Below are 21,097 nucleotides of genomic sequence, written 5' to 3'. Positions count from 1 at the left end.
TTAGGCCTGACTAATGAAATAGCAGTTGGTCTTAAGGCCTTCTCAATTACTTTGTTATTTTATACCCTTTTAAAATAATATTTAACTATATAATTTTCACTAAACTTATTTCTTACACATTTGTACACATTTTAAAGAATTAAAAAATATATGCTGGATACCAAAAAAACTGAGCATATCTTTAAACCCTTGTAACTTTTTTTCACTTTTCTGGTGCTTAGGCCCAATTTTATTACAGGTCTTCTTCATATATGTAATTATTTTTTCTCCTCTCCTCCTGCATTCATAATAAATTAATGTGAAATCTGTAATTGGTCTTACTTTTTTTTATTGTTATTTCGTACCTTGTATTTATAGTAGAGACTGTATGATTTCCTTAATAAATAAATAAAAGTCCGACCGCGCATCCTCTGAACTTATTCGATTTCTGCCTTACAACCTTAGATGCAATTATGAGTCTTCTCTATCCCCTAGAGAGTGGTTAATTTGGGGGTGTTGATTTTTTCCATGCGGCAAGTTTTTGCTTCAAATATGCCCAGACTGATGACTCAACGTTAAAAAATATGAACACGTGAAATGAAACATGAGAAGCATTACCCAAAACACTTAATTAGGTTGAATCGACCAAACCGTATTAGTTTTATTTCTGTTTTTGAAGCAGTTTTATACACCATTTGACGTTTAATCATCAGTGTGGCCATTATATGTAGCAAAGTGTTGACGCATTAAAAAAATTAAACAACTTAAATTAATCACTCTCTAGGGGGTAGAGAAGATCCAGAATGCCACCCCAAGGGTGGTATTCTGAACGTAAAAGCGCGCGTAGAAAACGCATTTTAACGCGTGTTTACGTACTTAATACACGCTAACAGAGCGATCTCTTCGTGCGCAATTCCGTTCGAAATACCAGCCCGGGGCCTCGATTACAATGGAAAGTTAACATTTATCTACAAAGTAAAATTAAGTTTTCTGTATGAAAAGCAGAATATGCATACATTATTTTCTTCTAAACATGGTCAATTATAGGTTGCCGACGAAGATACTTTAAATGTTCATGCAAATATACTAATTTTCGTACACAAATATCGGTTTTTCTTTATAGACAGGCGAAGATAACTCTGTTAATTTTCCATTGTAATCGGGGCCCAGGTAAAGATTAGCGCGTAAACAATGATTCACGGTTAATTAACAAATTAGTTAAGAGTGTTGATTAAATTACGGTGCTCAGTTAGTGCTGTGTTCTGGGCTAAGAATATTGACGTGCATTCGCTGCGCAAACTGCAAAAAGAAACAGCTTGTTTATCGCTACGTCAATTTTCATTCCTTAACACATAATTGACATAATATTATTTATGAGCTTTTGTTCTCAACATTTTGGCATCGGACGTCGACGGAAAAAATATTTGAACAATGGTCGATTTATTTTTGCTTTTTTTTTCGCGCAATCCATTTCAGTGCCGCGTATTTTTTGTTTAAAAAATAGTGCGCTAATCCAACAAAATATTTTAAATAAAGATTTTATTTTTGATAAGGGAATATGGGAGTCAAGGCATTTACACTATTTATGACCTGTCGTTGGCTGGTTTAAGTGACTACTTTACACACTGTGTAAAATTGGCCATTCAGCCTTGACTTTTTTAAAGTAAGCCTATACTTCTATTTTATTTATTTATTTCACAGTTTTAAAATGCACAGTGGTTTTTTGTTTCATGGCTCGACTAGCTAGGAAATTCCTGTGTTTAGGCAGGACCTTCATTTTTACATTTGTTTTTTTTTTTCATTAAATTCAAATAATAATAAAATCAAAAAAATAAAATTAAATGTAAATTAGAAAATATACCGATAATAATAAAAATTTAAGCATAAATACAAATTAGAAAATATACCACTAATTATTTTTAAATGAAACATGCATGTACATTAGAAAGGATACCGATTATTATGAAAATTGGAACATAAATATAAATTAGGAAATATACCATTAATAATTTTAAAATAAAACATGCGTGTAAATACTAATAATAATAAGAAAATTAAAACAAACATAAATTACAATACATAAAAATAAATAAATATATAAATAAAAATAACAAGGAGATGTTTGACAATTAAATTAAATATACCATACCAATTAAAATATACCATATCTACACCCTTCTCAAAAATATTTTCCCTGTGTGTTGCAATAAATTTCAATCTTAATTACTCCCAGGGAGTGAAATCCAGCCTTGACAACAAACATTTGGACATGCTTAAATTATTGTTGATTTTATTTTTTACAAAGTGCACTACGGGTTTCCAATCAATGGGGAAGTTCAGTACTACGGGAAATTGGATACAAAAAATGATTTCTTAAACGTACGAAAAAAATATCAAAAATGATTTTAATAAAAAAAAAAACTACAACGATGATACGATATTGATAATGTGATAAATTTCCGGTTTCCGGGAAGCAGACTCACCAAACATCAGAATTTCCTACTAGAACTTGCGACGCCACGGGCGGAGTAATTTCAAAATTACAAAACTTAAAAAAATCGAGCGCTGAGATAATACGATACATATTATTTTTTTTGCTTAGTTTCATAATCTATTAACAAAACAAAAAAATACCGCTGAACTTCCTCATTGTTTGGTATCAATTGAATTGGGTTGTTGTCTAGTGCCGTAGACTCGTGGATCAAAGGTCCGAGGTTCGCACTCCTCTCTACCACAACTTTATTATCATTTTCAACCTGTGAGTTATTTCCGACTTGTTGAAAATGACCCTTAAAGTATATCAAAGTTAGTAAATAACCTCCCCTATACAGGGTGTTCATTAAACCCTGTCACATCCGAAACCACGATGATTTTAGAATGAATAAAATTTAAAAAAATAAAATATCAAAAAATAAAATATCAAAAAAAGCAATTGGTTGCTTACTGCAGTGGAGTAACGAGGAGGGGGAGGGGGAGTCTGATACTGCGCCGCGCTCCCCTCACTTCTCCCCTGCAGAAGTAAGCAACCATGTGTTTTTTTAAATATTTTATTTTTAAAAATTTTCTTTGTCCTAAATGTTTTTTTTAAATATACTAATATGTCTTCTTGCACATACTGATCATTGTGGTTTCGGATGTGACAGGGTTTAAAGAACAACCTGTATAACAGCTACTAAAGAACTCTTTAAACAAACGTAGCAATTAAATATAACTAAACTCTTTAAACTAGAACCCTTAAAATTTATTCATAAATTAGCCACTAATGTAATTTTAGGCGAAGAACTAAAACTTGAAAAAAACTGAAACTTGTCCTAAATGTTTTTTTTAAATATACTAATATGTCTTCTTGCACATACTGATCATTGTGGTTTCGGATGTGACAGGGTTTAAAGAACACCATGTATAACAGCTACTAAAGAACTCTTTAAACAAACGTAGTAATTAAATATAACTAAACTCTTTAAACTAGAACCCTTAAAATTTATTCATAAATTAGCCACTAATGTAATTTTAGACGAAGAACTAAAACTTGAAAAAAAATGATTTAAAAAAATATGAGAATATCAACCCTCTAAAACGAGACAAGAACAGAGACCAATAAACCAGGGACTGAAATTATAAAATAAACTATTAAACGAAACTAAACAAAAGACTCAGACAAACTTTTCAAAAGATGTAAAAAATATTTTTGACAACAACAGAGTATGAATAAAAAATTATATATTATTTTTGTAAAATTAATGTAATAATCCGTAAGGGTAAATAAATAAATTTTCAAAAAAATAAAATGTTTGATTACATCACAAGAACGGAAATTGTTATTTTTTTATTTAAAAAAAACCGTAGCTGCGATTCCTTTTTTAATAAGTCACCCTTGACCCAAATTAACGATGTTGTCCTTTGTGATTCGTCTATTCGGCAGTGATTGTATCTATTTATTTATTTTTTATTTGAATTTGTATGTCGTCTTTGTTGATTTTTTACGTAACCTTAGCGTATGCAAAATCATCTAATTTATATGAACCTGTGGTAATTTCTTGTATGCAAATGAACATGAGTTTTATTATTATTTTATTAATTGAATCGGCATTCACTTCGTAATACTTTGTAATACATTATCATCATAATAATATTTTCCCCATCCGCTACCCAGCGGTGCGTGCATTGTCATTCCAATAGTAGTGTTTCTAGATCATTTTTGTCTTACTCTTCGGGTACCAGTCCAGGGTACGTATTCTGATAGGAAGTTAAAATTAATCTTCAATTTTATCTACAAATTAAAATTAAGTTTTCGGTATGAAAAATAGAATATGTGTGCAATTTTTTTTTTCTAAACATTTTTGATTACCGGTTACCGACGAAGGTGTTTTGAATTTTTACACAAATATACACACTTTCATACATAAATATCGATATTAGTTTGTACCGTCTCAGTCAGTATATGCCGATGAAGATAGCCGTTCATAATCATTGAAATATTGCAGTGTAAAACCACCATTTATTTATTTATTTTATTTCATAAATTTATTGCACATATAAGTATATATATTTAATACTAGGGAATCTACATAAAACTAGTAAATAGAAAATGAATACGGAGCGTTCTCTGGTTAGGATAGTGTCCATCTAATATGGCTCAGCCTGTTCTAAGATGGAGATTTTTTAATGTTTTAAAGTACAAGTAGTTCTATACTAACACACTTTTTTTGTTGTTGTTGAAAGAGTTAATGTTTTTATTTATCAAAAGCATACAAAAATCAACATATAAATTAACAAACTTAAAATATTAGAAATCAAACACTGATTTAAGTCTACCGAACAATTTATTTTATTTTTACAAATATAAAAACAAAAATTTCGTGATAATTGTTTCGCCTTGTTAGGGCATTTTCAAACGAATGTTTGAAATTAATGTTTCATTCGTTTGAAAATGCTCTAACAAGGCGAAAAAATTGTCACGAATTTTTTTTTTCTTATATTTATAAAAATAAAATAAAGTGTTCAGTAGATTCAAATCAGTGTTTGTTTTCTAATATTTTAAATTTATGTAAGGAGTTCTACAAAATAAACACCGAATCAATCAATATAAATTATCAAGTCCTACTCTTTAATTATCAATAACAAAATATATATATATATATATTCATTCATTCATTCAATCAATTTTTTTGCACCACAACAGGCCTGGAGGCCCAATTACAGAGGTGAATTACATTACAAAGCAACCAGGCTTGAGAAAAATCACATTTTTAATTTTTGTGTTCTCACCGGGAATCGAACCCGGAATCTTCCGTGCGTGGGTCAAGCGTCTTGACCACTACACCGAGGAAGCCGCCGTCGAGCCTGCCAGGATTCGAACCCGGAACCTCAATAATTGTAGCCGAATTCGCCAACCACTACCTTACTAGACCAACTTCCCCCCTACCCCCGATTTACCTTTCGGGATTTTTAACCGAGAGTATCCGCAGAGTCGAAAACGCTGGTTCTGTTTCACACGCAGAACTGTATTCTTCATCCGCCTGGTCGTGAAATTATTATGAACTATAAACGAAACGATCGTTTTTTTGTTCTCAGAAGCCTGCCGAATCGGGGGTGCCGGCGCAGTCGAGCGGGCGGCGCGCCTCGCAGGAGGGCGGCGCGCGCGCCGAGGAGGCGGGCAAGGGCGCCGCGCCCGAGGCCGAGGGCGGGCCGTGGGCCGCGCTGCGCTGCGTGTTCTGCCAGTGCGCGCTGGCGGCGCCCGACACGCCCGGCACGCCGCGCCTCATGGAGTGCCTGCACTCGGCCTGCGAGCGCTGCGTCACCGCCAAGCTGGAGGAGAAATCGCAAAACAGGGATTACAATGGTGAGAAATATTTTTTTTCCTTCTATCCACCTCTCTCCGTGATTGTGCTTTCTATATTTTCCGATATTTTAACTATTTTAACCTCTTTAACTAGATATTAAACTCTTTAATTAAATTTAAAATTTAAAAGAGATATATTCCGAAACAAATATAATTCCTTTTAGCATTTTACCTTCATATGAAATAACCAACACTTTTTTACAAATATTGCAACATAAATTAAACTCAAATTTAGCGCTTACATTCAACAGTGATATACATAACCATCGCACACGATCTCATAACTGTCTACATTTACCTTCTGTACACCCCTCTAAATTCGGATTGAGGTCACTCCTCTACATTGCCTCTACTCAATATAACCTCCTGCCTATTCACCTTAAATCAATTTCTTACCAGTCTATGAATGGAAATCAAATAACACAAAAAAATCATTTCCTTAAATTATTTCTCGATAACCCTTGACCCATTAATGTTAAATAATATATTATAATTTGTTTTTAAAAAGGTCTCCGAGATTTGTCAATTTTTGTTTTAATTATGTTCAACTAAATGTATTTTTATCTGATAATCTTTAATTGTATTTATCCCAGAATGAGTTTGCTAACTCATGGGAATACAATTATGTTTTGTACATTTTTGTATTTTGAAATAATTAACTTTCTCGGGAACAAACACACAGATGACCAAAAAATACATGCAGGCATTTGCTACAACTTGTACAAATTTTGAGAACCAATTATTCTTAAATTTTAAAATGAATAACTCAGTTTCTAGTATTTTTAGAATTTTTTTTTTTTCATTTTAAATTGTACTTTTATATTTGTAAATTGTTCAAGCTTTTTGGGCGCCACTAAATAAATAAATAAGATATTTTTTTATGTTTGAAGCACTAATTTTGTGGAACATTATTGTTAAATAAATTACAATAAAATAACTTTGTTTTTTTATATGGACCACTTTACTTTTTATAATTTAATAACAAACTAGTTTCGGCAAAACACTATGCCTTCTTCAGGGCTATTTAAAATATTGTAAAATCAAAGTTATTTTATTGTAATATATTTAATAAATAGTAATAAATTTAATAATAATAAAAAAATAAGTATATAAAAATATGAACCCATTTTAGGTGAAGTGAACTAACTTACATTTTAAAGGTAAATTAAACTCATTGTTTATATGGGCAAAAAGCTCACAGAGTAGGAAATTGCAATACCAGAATTTGTCAGTTTTGTCAGTTGGCCCATATAATTCTGGTCCTTCGAGCCGGACACCTAATAATGCCTAAATTTGTTTTCTTTAAATAATATTTTTTACATATGAATGTCAAAAGTTCGATTATTTTTGCGGAAAAAGATTTTCGAAATTATAGCTTTCTAATCCTTTCAACTAGATATAATTCAGGTCCATCGAGCAAGATGCATTATTAACATTTGTTTCGGTTTTACCTACTCCTTTCGCACCTAATTTCTTAATTTTTTTTTGCCAAAATTAATCTTAAATTGTAAATTTGTTCACTTTAAATAATTCTTTGCATGTGATTGGCAAAAGTTCGATTCTTTGTCTTTTTCCACATCCACTCTCAAGTGTAGCATGTGGACATTACCAGACTCCTCCAGAAGACCCTGTCGCTACCCAGCACTCGCCTTCTCCCACGTTAAAAAGTCAAATTATTTTTATAGATTTTTTTATATTTCAGGCATGGCGGAAAGTTTGACCGTGATGTGTCCATCGTGCCGCGTCAACTGCTCCGCCGTGGGCATGATCGACCAGCAGTTTGTGGTGGAGAAAAAGCTGCAGCAGGCGGAAGGCGCGGCCGCGGGCCCCGCGCCGGGCGAGCAGCGCTGCAACAGCTGCTCCGATGGGAACGCGGCCACGGCCTGGTGCTGCGAGTGTTCTGAGTTCATCTGCGATGTCTGCGTGCAGGCGCACCAGAGGTAAGGAGATATCTGTCCCCGTGCCGCGTACATAGTTCCACGGTGGGCATGTTTGACCAGCAGTTTGTGAAGGAGCAGAAGGCAGAGGGTGCGTCCGCAGGCCCTTCACGGGGCGAGCAGCACTGCTGCAGCTACTCCGATTAAAAAATTTTGACAGCTGTCAGCTAATATCGTATCTATGGTAACGAGGTTCACAGAAATAAATATGAACTAATGAAATATGTTTTTCTGTTTCTTACATGAGTGATTGCATGTGTGTATCGTGATTATGTTTATCTTTTTTTTTTCGAATTGTGGACGTGCTATATCTTTTATGTAGCTATTATAGGTATAACGTGTACATTTATTATGCGTTATTGCTCAACATCTGATAAATTATTTAAAAAATTGTAATTCTGCGTTATTGCTTAACATCCGATATTCGATCCGAATTGTTTAAAAAGTTGTAATTCTTTACATAAAGTAACTCCAATAAATTCATAATTAACCATTGTGCGACTTCTCGGGTATGTATTATAAATACTGTTTTCACATTTGGAAAAAATTAAGTCTACTAAACGCAAAATGCGTCCACAGATCTTGACCGGTGAACCGCATCTGAAAAGTTGACCGTTATCTTGTTTATTTTGTATGAAGCTTTATATTGAATTTTTGCACCATTGAATTGGTGATAGTTTAGGAAATATGCCAACAATGATTTTTATGAAAAAAACTGAGGTTTCGTAATATAAAAAATTTAAATATTATAAGCTAAAATATAAGATTACACAATATTTACTAATAAATTTAACAACTTACAAGTAAAAATTTATTTATTTTTTATTAAAAAGACTTAATAAAGAAAACAAAAACTTGTGTTGGATTTAGGTTGGAGTTCCTACCCCAGTTAGAGATTGACAGCATACACAAGGTTACTGTTTGATGTTTATTTATTACATGGCGAATAAATAATTAGTTATGTTGCTCGAGTATTACAGCGATTAGGAGTTGAAGAGACTGCACTTTGCGCATACTTATTTATTCTATATTTCTTTTCAGGCTAAAAATAACAAAAGACCACACAATAAAATCAAAAGATGAAGGATTGCTAGAGATACAGTCTGCATCTAACAGCACTTCAAATTCCAGTCAGGAAATGTTCTGTAAAGAACATACACAGGTATGATGTTCAAAAGTTATTTTCAAATGTCAGACTAAAACCATTAACAATATTTTGAGTAAGTCAAAATTTTGTAGACAAATTCTGAATTTTCCCAGCGATAATATAACCCAGCCGATGACAGATCACGTAAGCATCTGTAAATACCTAGACTTCCATACTTTCAACAACTTTATAATATAAAGTTGTTGAAAGTTAAAATGATATAATAACTTATATTTACATGTAAGTTATTAATTTTTAAATACTTAGTACTCTTCCACTTATTTATTTGACCAATTAGCGCTTTCACCCTCTAATGGGCATCTTCAGACCGGTGAATATTATACGGTGTAAGGATAGTTTATATAAAACTAAATATCATCTTAAGTGTAATTGTCAATAAATAATTTAAATAAAAAATATAAAAAATTGTTGAAAATTATTTGTTTGTTGTTATTTGTTAGAAAGTTTGTTGAAACATATTATGTTTACAAATTGCAAAAGGAATAAAAAACTTTTTAGAGAAGGAAATATGTAAGTCTTGCCATTTACAAAGTTTGAAAATATCTAAACATTAAAAATCATTATCATTTTTTTTAGTACAAACCAAAATTTAATATAATTAGTTTAGTTAATTAGTTAGTGTCTTTAACTCCATCGATACCTTGAGTCTGTGAAGCAAGGTTGCCCTTTCTCGAGACGTGTTCGAAGATAATTGGGTACGTTCGATTTAGCGATATGCGTTTCATCAAATGTGTCAATCCAGGAATAGAGACTGTATAAGAGAGGGCAATTTGTATCTTAATGCGCTCCTCGCTCGAATAGCTCGTGAAACAGTAATCTTTAGCGGCCCTCTTTTTTAAGTTCCTGCTGTACCAGAGCTGTCCGGTATTAACTTCTAACCGTACTAAAATAAATCCCCACAGAGAACCCTTCCACTACTCATGAAACCACAACCCAGTTGTTAATCTCCCGATAAAATTCTATCAAATGTAATTCCTAACTTAATAGAGTTGATTTATTTTGTATCCAGGAACGGCTGTCCCTATTCTGCGAGACGTGCGACCGTCTCACCTGCCGTGACTGCCAGCTGCTGCAGCACCGCGACCATCGCTACCAGTTTAGCGCGGAGATGGCGGGCGCCGCGCGCTCGTCCATAGCCGCGCTGCTGTCCGAGGTGCAGTACAAGCGCGTGCTGCTGGCCAGCGCCATGAAGGTCATCCGCGACCGCCAGGCGCTCATTGCCGACAAGAAGAAGGCTCTCGTGCACGAGATCACGCAAACAGTGGTCAAGTGAGTATCTTCATCATTACTGTAGTGTGCGACTGTCGGCTACTGCACCATTGCAACCAGCTGTCATCGCAACAACCAGGATGGCGAGCGCCTCCTTTTTTTTACAATTGCTTTTGTTTTCATTTAATTTTTTAAAAAGTCAATAATAAAACCACCTGTTTTTTGACCAACAGCGAAAATAGAACTTTATGAATTAATATCGATACTAGTCTTCAATGAGAAAAGGGAATAAAGAGAAATTAAGGAAGAGAAAAGAGATGTTTCTTCAAGCGTGGTTTATATGCATGGCGTTTATAAATAAATAAATAAAAATGTATTCTAAAATAATAATTATATTTGAAGCACTAACTTTGTGGTTATTCATTATAAAAAAATAAATATAAAACAACTTTGTTTTTAACCACTTATACTTTGTGGCTATTCATTATAAAAAAATAAATATAAAACAACTTTGTTTTTAACCACTTATTTTATATTTTTTCTGCTGACCGGTTTCAAAGCTACACAAGCTTCTTTATCAAGGTATAATTTATTGGTGAATCTCTTCCTATTTCATTTCAACAGTGTTTACACAATATTAAATCTAAACATATGGAGCTAATAAATCATGTCTTTTTGTCATGTTGTTCTTGAAATATTGAATATTTAGTAAACATTGTTAAAATAAAATTATGCCAGTTTCATTAGTAAATTTTATTTATTTAAACACTAAAAATTAAATTAAAATTTATACCTTGATAAAGAAGCTCGTTTATCTTTGAAACCGGTTGGTAGAAAAAATATAAAATAAGTAGTTAAAAACAAAGTTGTTTTATTTTAAATATATGTAAATTTAAATATGTGATTATAAGAAAAACTTTTTTTTTTTTACCACTTTTAATTATACATTTTTCACCAGAGCCGGGTTTCATCATGACCGAAATTGTCAGTCAAGATGCTGTTTCATCGAGGAGGAATGTCAGTGGAGAAACTTAATCTATTATATTTGTTTTTTTCAGACTTACAAACACAATTAACACACGCGGCAAGCAGCTGGTACTGCAACTAAATGAGGTTTGTGATGCTAAACAGAAGACCCTGAACGAGAAGAAGGTGGCTCTGGAGCAACTCTCTTCCATCACCGACCACTGTATCGAGTTTGTCAACTCCGCTCTGGAGCAGGTAATTATTTTCTTTTTATAAAGATGAAACTAGATCTCCGTGCCTAATGTGGTTTCTAATATTGATTATCGTCTACCAATAACAGGGTAGCAACACGGCAGTTTTGTACACGAAGAAACAAGTGACATCACACCTCCAGAGGATCAAGAGTCGGAGAGCAGATATTCCCAATCCGGAAATTCCTGTCAGAATACATCTGTCACTAGAAAAAGTGCCAGACCTCATCAAAGGTATTATTTATTTACTATTTTTTTAGGTTTCGATAATGAATTAGGTTTTTTTTTTATGACCTTGGCTTACTTTTATTTAATATAATACAATTCAGTTACATTTTTTACAGTTTCAGTATCAATATATATTGGCGGCCTCCGTGGTGTAGTGGTCAAGACGCTTGACTCACACACGGAAGGTTCCGGGTTCGATTCCCGGTGAGAATCACATAAATTAAAATGTGATTTTCATCAAGCCTGGGTGTTCTGTGATATAATTCACTACTGTAATTGGGCTTCCTGGCCTGTTGTGGTGCAAAAAAAAATATATATATAATATTTAAATATAGGTTTATTTTTTTTGTGCCGTTTCTCTTAACAAAAGAGGAAAGCTCTTGTGCTTGGAGAGGGACTTGCACTGTATAATCATTAATTCGAGTATCGTTAGAATTTATATAATTAAAAATATACAATGTATTTAAACTCTCCTTTTATTTTTATCCCTTTTTTTTCATATGTATTTCTTTTTAATTTTTGTTAAAAAAAAATATTATATGGAAATACAATTTTATGTATATATGTATTTTTTTAAGTTTCCCGTGGATAAGAAAAGAAAAATAATTAAGCACAACAATGGAGAGTAACATCTTAAAATGATGTTTTTTTCTATTATTTTAATAAATATTCTTAAAATTACAAATAAACCCTAATAAAAATATTGTCAAATGTAAATGTTTTCAAATAAAATATCTTATAAAAATTAATTGTTTGTCAAATTTTTTTTTATCATTTAATTATTCTGTATTCCTTATAAACTTCGCCGTACAATTTATTTATTGCTCTAATTTTTTACTGAATGTAAGAAATCACTTTTATTTCCAATTTCCCCTAGCACTGAACTTCCTCATTAAAGTTTAACCAAAAAAATATGCCAGAGAAACAACCGCATAATTTGTATCAGCTGTGTCAGTTTTTATAATTTATTTTTTTTCATTTATGTTGAGAAAAAATCGTAACATTAAACGTATCATTATCGTAACATCGTCTTAGTTATTTCGTACAAAAAACAAGTCATAAATTTTTGGAAAATATTTTGCCAAAAACAGTTTAAATGTCACTTAAGTCCCTCTGGCTCTCAGCGCCTCACGTGATGTTTACAAATTAGAATTCATCGGTTAACACTTTGATTTTTTCAGTGGTATCAACGATAGGCGGCGTGGTAGTGGACGGGAAGGTGTACCCCCAACAGGGGGCCCGGCCAGAGTCTGCAGGGCCCCCGCCCGGCCAGTCCCAGGGGCCCTACCACCCCCCTGCCCCCTCGCCGTCCGCCACCAGCGCCCTCCAGGCCATTCACCACCATCAGGTTGGTACTTTTTACGGTGAATAATTTTCACTACCCTCCATTTACATTTTTTTGTCGGTCCCTTAAAACGCAATTTAGGGGTTTTACAATTTTAGGGCTATTTTCTTTTAGTCGTAAATAACTGAGTTGAAAAGTTAGAAAATAGGAAACAAATTGTGGTAGAGCAGAGTCCCAACCTCGGACCATCTGATCCTGAGTCTGTGACACTACCCATGAGACTAACCGGTCTCATTTGACAACAGACATCACGTGGATTAGGCAATGAATACAAAAAAAGCTCAGTCATTCGATGTGTATGTATGTGAAAATAAAAAGAGAGAACGAAAGATGCGAGCATTTAAACACCAGCTATTTCATACCAATAATGTTGTGTATTATTTATGTGATCCTCAGGCGATGGCTGGCGCCGTTCAGCCCTACCAACGTCTGGCATCTCCCGTCCCCCAGCAGCAGCAATACCAGAAGCTGCCGTCTCCGCTCCCGCAGCAGCAGCAGCAGCAACAACAACAGCAGCAGCAGCAGCAACAACAGCAGCAACAGCAAATGCAACAATACGGCCAGCAACCGTCGCAGCTCGTCCACCTGTCACACATGTCCGCCCAGCTCCAGAGACAAAACAGTGGCGGTGAGAACCGTAGTGGAATCATTATTGCTAGATTTTTATTTTTTAAATATATTTTTTAGTAATTGAGTCGATTTTCTTTGTTTTGTTTTAAATTATTTTTTGCAATATTTGTAGTATAAAATAAGTAAGTAGTAATATTATGTATACACATATATCCTAAAACATACTAACAAATAAACTAAAGAACATAAATCATCATAAAAAGCAAGACAAAAATGATGAAATAATGAACACAATAATTTATTTGATTAAAAAGGCTTTCCAAAATATTACTCCAGAGATATTTCTTAAAATATACAAGACCTATGTAAGACCTTTATTAGAATATGGATATCAAGTGTGGAGTCCCTACTTTACTAAAGACATCGAGCTATTGGAAAAAGTCCAAAGATGTTCCACAAAAATCCCCAAATTACTCAAAAGGATGCTTACCACCGCCAGATGGTATAACTGGGTGACTTAGGCAGTGACATTAAATATGCAGTGATGGATTGCTGTCGAAATTTCTTATCTCTTTCTTAAACACTTCTCCCTTCACATTTGTTTATGCGTTTTTCCTATTGAAGACTAGTATCTATATTAATTTATTTATATACACATGTGTATTGCCATTTTTTTTACCTTTTTTATTTTTTTATTGGTTGCTAGGAAGAAATTACCATTAGGCAATAGCAATGTTTTAAGTATGTCTAAATGTTCGTGGACAGGCTGGATATCCTCCCTTGTGTCCATACCGTGTAACATTCCCCATTCTGCAAATGTTTAAACATCCACATTTCCTCAACTCTTCCATCTGTCGACATACTCGAAACATTGTTGATTAAACTAACTGGTATAAAAATTGGAAAATTGTTTTCAGGCGTTGCCTAGTAAGCGAATTTGTTCAGCCGGATGAACCTCACCCGCATGATAAAGGTTTCTTACTTCGCAAAAGTCGTCAGATGGAAGAGTTGAGCAAATGTGGACGTTTAAACATAGAGCGGATAATATGGACAGAAAAAGAGCACTGTATACAAGCTTCTATCTATAACAGCGGTAGTTGCGAGTGGGACACAACTGTGGCAGGTTGTGTTGCGGGTGTGGGTGTGTGCGTGAGCAGGAGAGTAATGTGTGTGTGTTTATAGGTGGCATAATGGGGCCGCTCGGGGGAGGGGTGAGGGGCGCGGCGGGCGCGGGGCCCATCATCCGCCATCCGCACGTCACCTCCTCTACACACCCGCACCACATGGCTGCCGCAGGTGACCTCATTCTCTTACTACCACTACTAACACTACTGACACTACTGACACACTCACAAGAACACTAATGGCACCTGCAATTAACCACCGTATCAGCATTTTTCATTCAGTTCTGTAGAAAAGTGTTTATTTGATATATTTAAAGTAACATATCGCGAGGTAATTAATAGGTAACTTCATAATCAGCATTTTTGAGATACCCACTAAAGACACATCATCGTGTTATGATTTAAATTTGTTTTCTACTTGCTTTTAATTTGACTCGATTCAAATACAGTAAAACTCCTGTTTTACATTTTTCAAGGGAGCAACAAAAAAAGTATTAAACCGAGGAAAACGCTAAAATGAGGAAATGAAAAACCTGCAGAAAAATTGTAAAAACTGTCATAATTGGGGATTATTCATATTTACCTATGATTTCATTCAAAATGTTTTATATTTTTTTAGTCAATACTACAATGTGTTTTTTTAATTGAATTTTTAAAAAACATGTTCATATAATTTTATGTAGATACTTAACCTTAAAAACACAAAAATATCAATTTGATTTTCATAAAATGCATACAATGTTTTTTTCCCTAAATATTGGGAAATTTTATTTATATGGTATCACTTTTTTTAGTATGGCACCACAGAATTTTAACTGTCATTTACATCGCGGCAAAACTGTTTCACAACTGTTAAAACTATCTTCTTTCCATATTATGTTTACAACTTCAAATAATATTTCTATTGCCAAATTTTTAAGCTTTCTGCATTGTAATTTATTGATGTAAAGACTTTATTCTTCATGCGTCAACCGCACGTCACAATTGAGTAAAAGGTCAAAATTAGACACTTAAACTAAACGATCAATCACACTGAAGCTAATTTGAATTTAGTTTGAGTCAATAATTTACACATTTTTTTATTTGCATCGATTTTATTCTCTTTCGGCGTAAAAAACGGGAAAATGCAAAATTGAGGAACGTAAAAACAAGGTTTTACTGTGTGTGTTGTTGAAAAATGCAAATTTCGAAGTCACCTAGTTGTAGTAATTACCCCGCGATATGTAATTACTAAGTGGGCTGATAATAACTACTGAGCCTAACGATGAAAACCACAATTTTTTGGGCAAAATTTATTTTATTCTTCAACATAGTTCCCCCTTTAGCTCGATACATCAATTCCAGCGATTTTTCAGCCTTTTGATTCTGTTCATTTCGATTCTGACAACTCTGCAAAACAGCCCTCGGCCTAGCCAATTGACAGAAACTCGCGAGAATTGCGCTTAAACAACCCCAAACAACCTTTCCAATCACGGACTTGTTACTAAGTCTAGATGGGACTATCGATATTGCGCAGGTGTGAAGGCGATTGGTCAAATCAAATCATAATCCCTAAATCTACAGTTTAGAATGCGCTGGAATTCAACAAATTTTTCTCTGCCTGAATCCGTCTCACACTAAAAATTAAGTATTAAATTTAATCCAGTATTTATCTTAATTTATTTTGGCACCTAACATATTGTTGACTATTGTTTCAGTGGACGGAGTGAACTACATGACTGGCCTGCAGCAAGCTGATGTGAACCTACGCGGTCTGCTGAGTGCCACGTCTCCCTACAGCCAACAGCAACAGCAGCAACAGCAGCGCGCCCTGCAGCAGGCCAACCAGTACAGCAGACAGGCCATGCAGGCCATGCAAGGCTACCAAGGTTACTTGTTATTTCATCATACACAATACAGATTAACGACTGTGATACGGTACAAACCTTTTTGAACAAACCCAAACGTTTTCAGCTTGACTGCTACTCTTGAGTAAATTAGTCTGCCTCGTTTAATGGTTTTATTTATTATTGACAAGCTGACATAGGCATAACTTATATAGCACTATTTTCCTAATTTAATACCTCAAGATTGCCTCAAGTGAAACAAGTTTTTGCTATCGTATGCTACAGATTTATTTTTATTGAAACATCATTTCTCACAGCATCACACCTCTGCTGGGAGAACATTCCATGCCATAGGGCCTGCGACTACAAATTACGCATTCACCTAATTTAATGCGCTGGTTGCGTACATGCATAATAACTTTTCCTATCGCCGTAGATGTAGCTGATGTAAGCGTAAGACATCTGTCAGCTAGTTTATCTGCAATGCATAGTTCTTTTTTAGATATTCCAGAGCAGAGTTGTGCCGTGACTTATACATAAGCCAACAGAGTTTGTATTCCACCCTCTGTGGAAAGCGTAGCCAGTGTGATTCTTGGAGTAGTCGAGTGATATGACTGAACTTAGAGATTCCAAGTGTTGTTGAAAATTCACTTTATTCATTGGTAGACCTGCGTAGATACCATTATGACAATCTACTCTAGACTCTACAAAAGCATTTATTAATTGACGGGCAGTGTCGACCGGCAAATTTTTGCATATGCATTTAATTTGTCTGAGCTGGTAGAAGCGTGAACTTATCGTGTTACCAAATTTAGCATCATGAGATTAGTCAGAATTAAGGAAGACTCCCGGTAGTTTAACAGTGGGTAAAGCGGTACTCCTTATATCGAGTAGTGCCGAATCCTAAATAATATTCTATCATCTAGCTGAAGTCATCTATAGTTGTTTCGTTTAAGATCCTTTAGTCTGATAAAAAATTTGCCATTTTAAAACGTTTTTTTTTTATAAATGTTCTCATCTGGTTTACAATGAAATTTAATGTATATCACCCGTGCAGCAGTGAATTACTAAAAACATTACAAAATTCCACATTTTGCCTGCAGGAAATGCGGCATTCAACCAGGCGGGCGTGTACGGCAACAGAGTGGCGGGCGGCGCACAGCAGCAGGCGCGGCCGCGGGAGCCCCCGAGCCCCCTCTTGCAGCAGCAGCAGCAACAGCAGCAGCTGCACCACCAGCAGCAGCAGCTGCAGCTCTACCAGCAACAGCAGCAGCACGCCGCGGCGGCAGCCAAGTGGCACATACCGCAGAGTGCCACCAATGGTCATTATTAATTTTCCTTTTTTTTTATAAACACTATAATGACTTCCCTGACCACTTGAACAATTATACTGGAGACAAATTTAAAATCAACATTAAGAACCACATGATGACTACACTGACCAGACGAGACCTAACATGACTTGATATATAATACAGTAAAACCTTTATGTCAAATTTTTTTCATAACTCATTTGATCTGTCAAACGACAAGCCGCGCGCCGCCGCATGAATGGAGAATAAAATCGAGGTAAATAAAAAAATGTGTAAATTATTCTCTCAAACTAAATTCACAGTAGGTGCAGTGTAATTGACCACTTTGTTTAAGTGTCTAATTTTGACGTTTTACTAAATAGTGACATGCGGTTGACGCATGTTTAGGAAGAATAAAGTCTTTATATCAATAAATTACGATGCAGAAAGTTAAAAAAATGGCAATATAAATATTATTTGATTTTATACACACATAATGTGAAAAGGAGATAGTTTAACCACTTAAACAAAATGGTTAAACACTGTTATAGTGCAATCTACATATTTATAATGAGCTACATCTTCTCTTCAAGATCATCTAAATAAATCCAATCATTTAGTCCTATTCAAAATCCTCGATTCGTTCTTTAATGTGCCTGAACTAAGGAGTATAATACAATAAAACCCCTGTTTTACGTTTTTCAAGGGAGCAACAAAAAATGTGTAAAACTGAGGAAAACTTTAAAGTGAGGAAATGAAAAATGTATGGAAAAAAATAAATTTCATTAAAATATAATTATTGTACAAGACTTTACTTAATTTACTGCAGAAAAATTGTAAGAACTGTCATGATTGGGGAATATTAATATTTACCATTGATATAATTAAAAATATTTTGTATTTTTTCAAACAATGTGTTATTTTTTATTGAATTAAAAAAAATACATGCATAAATAATTTTTTCTAGGTACTTAACCTTAAAAACACGAAAATAAACATTTGAATTTGCATAAAATGCATATAACGATTTTTTCCTTAAATATAGGGAAATTTTATTTATATGGTATCACTTTTTTTTTTAGTATGGCACCACAAAATTTCAACTGTCATCGCAGACTGTTTAAACTATCTCCTTTTCACATTATGTGTGCATAACATCAAATAATATTTATATTGCCATTTTTTTTATCTTTTTGCATTGTAATTTATTGATCTAAAGACTTTATTCTTCCTAAATATGCGTCAACTGCATGTCACAATTTAGTAAAACGTCAAAATTAGACACAACAAAATAGTCAATTACACTGTACCTACTTTGAATTTAGTTTGAGACAATAATTTACACATTTTTTTATTTACCTCGATTTTATTCTCCATTCATGCGGCGGCGCGCGGCTCGTCGTTTGACAGATCGAATGAGTTATGAAAACAATTCGACGTTAAACCGGGGTTATGAAAAACATAAAAAACGTTAATTGGGGGGAAAATTGAATGAGTGAATGAATGAAAAATATTTCAGTGCAAAAAGCGGGAAAACCTAAAAACGAGGATTTACTGTATAATCAAATATTCCTACAAGAAACTTAAGACAAAATTTAATTTTTTATATTGAAAACCATAGAACTAATTACGGTTTTCACTCCGCCTTGCCCAGAATTTTAAGGTCTGCCAACAAATATCCCAGTCTTGATATCTTTGATAACGATGATTATAATAAAATTATAAATAAACTTATCAATGAAACTTCTTGGTTTAGTTTTACTTTTTATTATTTTGACCAACGAGCGCTTTCGCCTAAGTAGGCATCTTCAAGACCAGTCTATAAGTAAGTTTATTTATAATTTTATCATAATCATCAAGAAATATCAATATTCTTTGATAACAGTTGTCTTTTTTGATACGATCACTGAATCAAATTCAACTATACCCATCTCTCCCTTTTCCATTCCCACCTAGTCCAATTTTGCTCCCTTTCTTCCTCAATTTTGTGTCAATGCTCTTACCAACTGGGCGTACGTATAAATAAATAAGTCCCGACCCGCATTCACATATTGCATTTATAAAATGCCTTTTTTGTCTGCACCAAATAGAAATCGATTAAAAAAATTACGCGACAGTCTGCTTAAAAATACAATAAAAGTCTCCGTCCCCCAGGTCTGTACTCCGTCTCCGACCAGGGTCAGCAGCAGGCAGCGGCGGCCGGATCCTCTCCGTCGGGAGACTCGTTCAAGATCACGATCCGCCAGCCCCCGAGGGCCGCCCCTGCCGTGACCTCCACCAACCCCAAGACTCCGAGCCCCAATACAGCGGTGAGTACGCCCCCCCCGCCACCGCTAGTGCAACATTTTGAATTCAACCTAGACTTGTTCAACTGACGCTAATCTGCGAGTCGATCGTCCAGTTTGCTAAAAACTACTCCAAAATATGATATTTATGTCGAGTTAAATATGGTAAATCCCCCTTTTTACATTTTTCAAGGGAGCTACAGAGCAGTGTAAAACCTAAAGAAGGGAAATGAAAAATGTATCAAAAAAATTAACTACGTACAAATTAAATTAACGCTCCAGGTCAGTGATGGGCAGGTAATCTATGAAATGCGTGTTGGTGGTGACACGCCAAAACATTGGTGACACACGTCATTTACAAATGAGCGATTCGCTTTCTTCGTTTACTAAACTTGCTTTGATTCTCATCATTTACAAGAGTTGCAAAAATTGATAATATTCCTAGATGTGACACAGCACCCAAATCAAACCGGGTTTTTTCAGAATTTTGATACGCCGAGCTAAAAAGTTTACGCATCACTGTCTTGGACTCTCAGAAAAATTGCAAAGCGGTAGTTCAGTGGCGTTGTTCAAAGCGGTAGTTCAGTTGGCGGCCTCCGTGGTGTAGTGGTCAAGACGCTTGACTCACGCACGGAAGGTTCCGGGTTCGATTCCCGGTGAGAACACAAAAAATAAAATGTGATTTTTCTCAAGCCTGGATGCTCTGTGACGTAATTCACCACTGTAATTAGGCCTCCTGGCCTGTTGTGGTGCAAAAAAAAATGTAAAAAAAAGGTCATATACTAACTTTTTCAGCCCTACTGGAAATTGGATATAAATAACGTGTTCTTCAGTGCGGTAAAAATTAGAAAATTAAATTGCACCGCGAAGTTTCTTGAAAATGTTTGAAAATAAAATAAAATATTTTAATTAAAACAAACTACTTTGCATGACGTCACTAGTTTTCCGAATCAACCGATGATAAGAGAGTTGTGGAAGATTTACGGTCAACGGGCCAATCGGCAGAACTGACCGAGAAGCGGAAGAGAACTTGAGACGTCACATGCGGAGTAATTTCAGAAATACAATACTTTAA

The 21,097-nt window shown here is 34.6% G+C and overlaps 1 protein-coding gene across 3 annotated transcripts in view; it reads left to right on the top strand.

Annotated features, from left to right (window-relative positions):
• LOC148282357 (E3 ubiquitin-protein ligase TRIM33-like) overlaps positions 1–21,097 on the top strand; it is a 76,658-nt gene that overhangs the window by 38,182 nt on the left and 17,379 nt on the right. Inside the window, exons 2-13 of one of the 3 annotated variants that reach the window (XM_088225208.1) lie at positions 5,554–5,821; positions 7,524–7,761; positions 8,800–8,920; positions 9,936–10,195; positions 11,194–11,356; positions 11,442–11,586; positions 12,762–12,928; positions 13,322–13,553; positions 14,678–14,791; positions 16,317–16,487; positions 17,549–17,767; positions 19,892–20,046. In XM_088225208.1, coding sequence (XP_088081334.1) covers positions 5,554–5,821; positions 7,524–7,761; positions 8,800–8,920; positions 9,936–10,195; positions 11,194–11,356; positions 11,442–11,586; positions 12,762–12,928; positions 13,322–13,553; positions 14,678–14,791; positions 16,317–16,487; positions 17,549–17,767; positions 19,892–20,046 — 2,253 coding nt within the window. Of the gene's footprint in view, positions 1–5,553; positions 5,822–7,523; positions 7,762–8,799; positions 8,921–9,935; positions 10,196–11,193; positions 11,357–11,441; positions 11,587–12,761; positions 12,929–13,321; positions 13,554–14,677; positions 14,792–16,316; positions 16,488–17,548; positions 17,768–19,891; positions 20,796–21,097 lie in introns of those variants that run through there. The other 2 variants (XM_088225209.1, XM_088225210.1) reach the window with 2 other exon arrangements.

The sequence above is a fragment of the Micrasema longulum genome, unplaced genomic scaffold (genome assembly GCF_059751315.1).
Source record: "Micrasema longulum isolate JH-2025_06_02 unplaced genomic scaffold, ASM5975131v1 h1tg000335l, whole genome shotgun sequence".
NCBI classification, from domain to species: Eukaryota; Metazoa; Arthropoda; class Insecta; order Trichoptera; family Brachycentridae; genus Micrasema; species Micrasema longulum.
The sequence above is the reverse complement of the archived record's forward strand: the minus strand, read 5'-3'. Positions and strand labels throughout refer to the sequence as shown.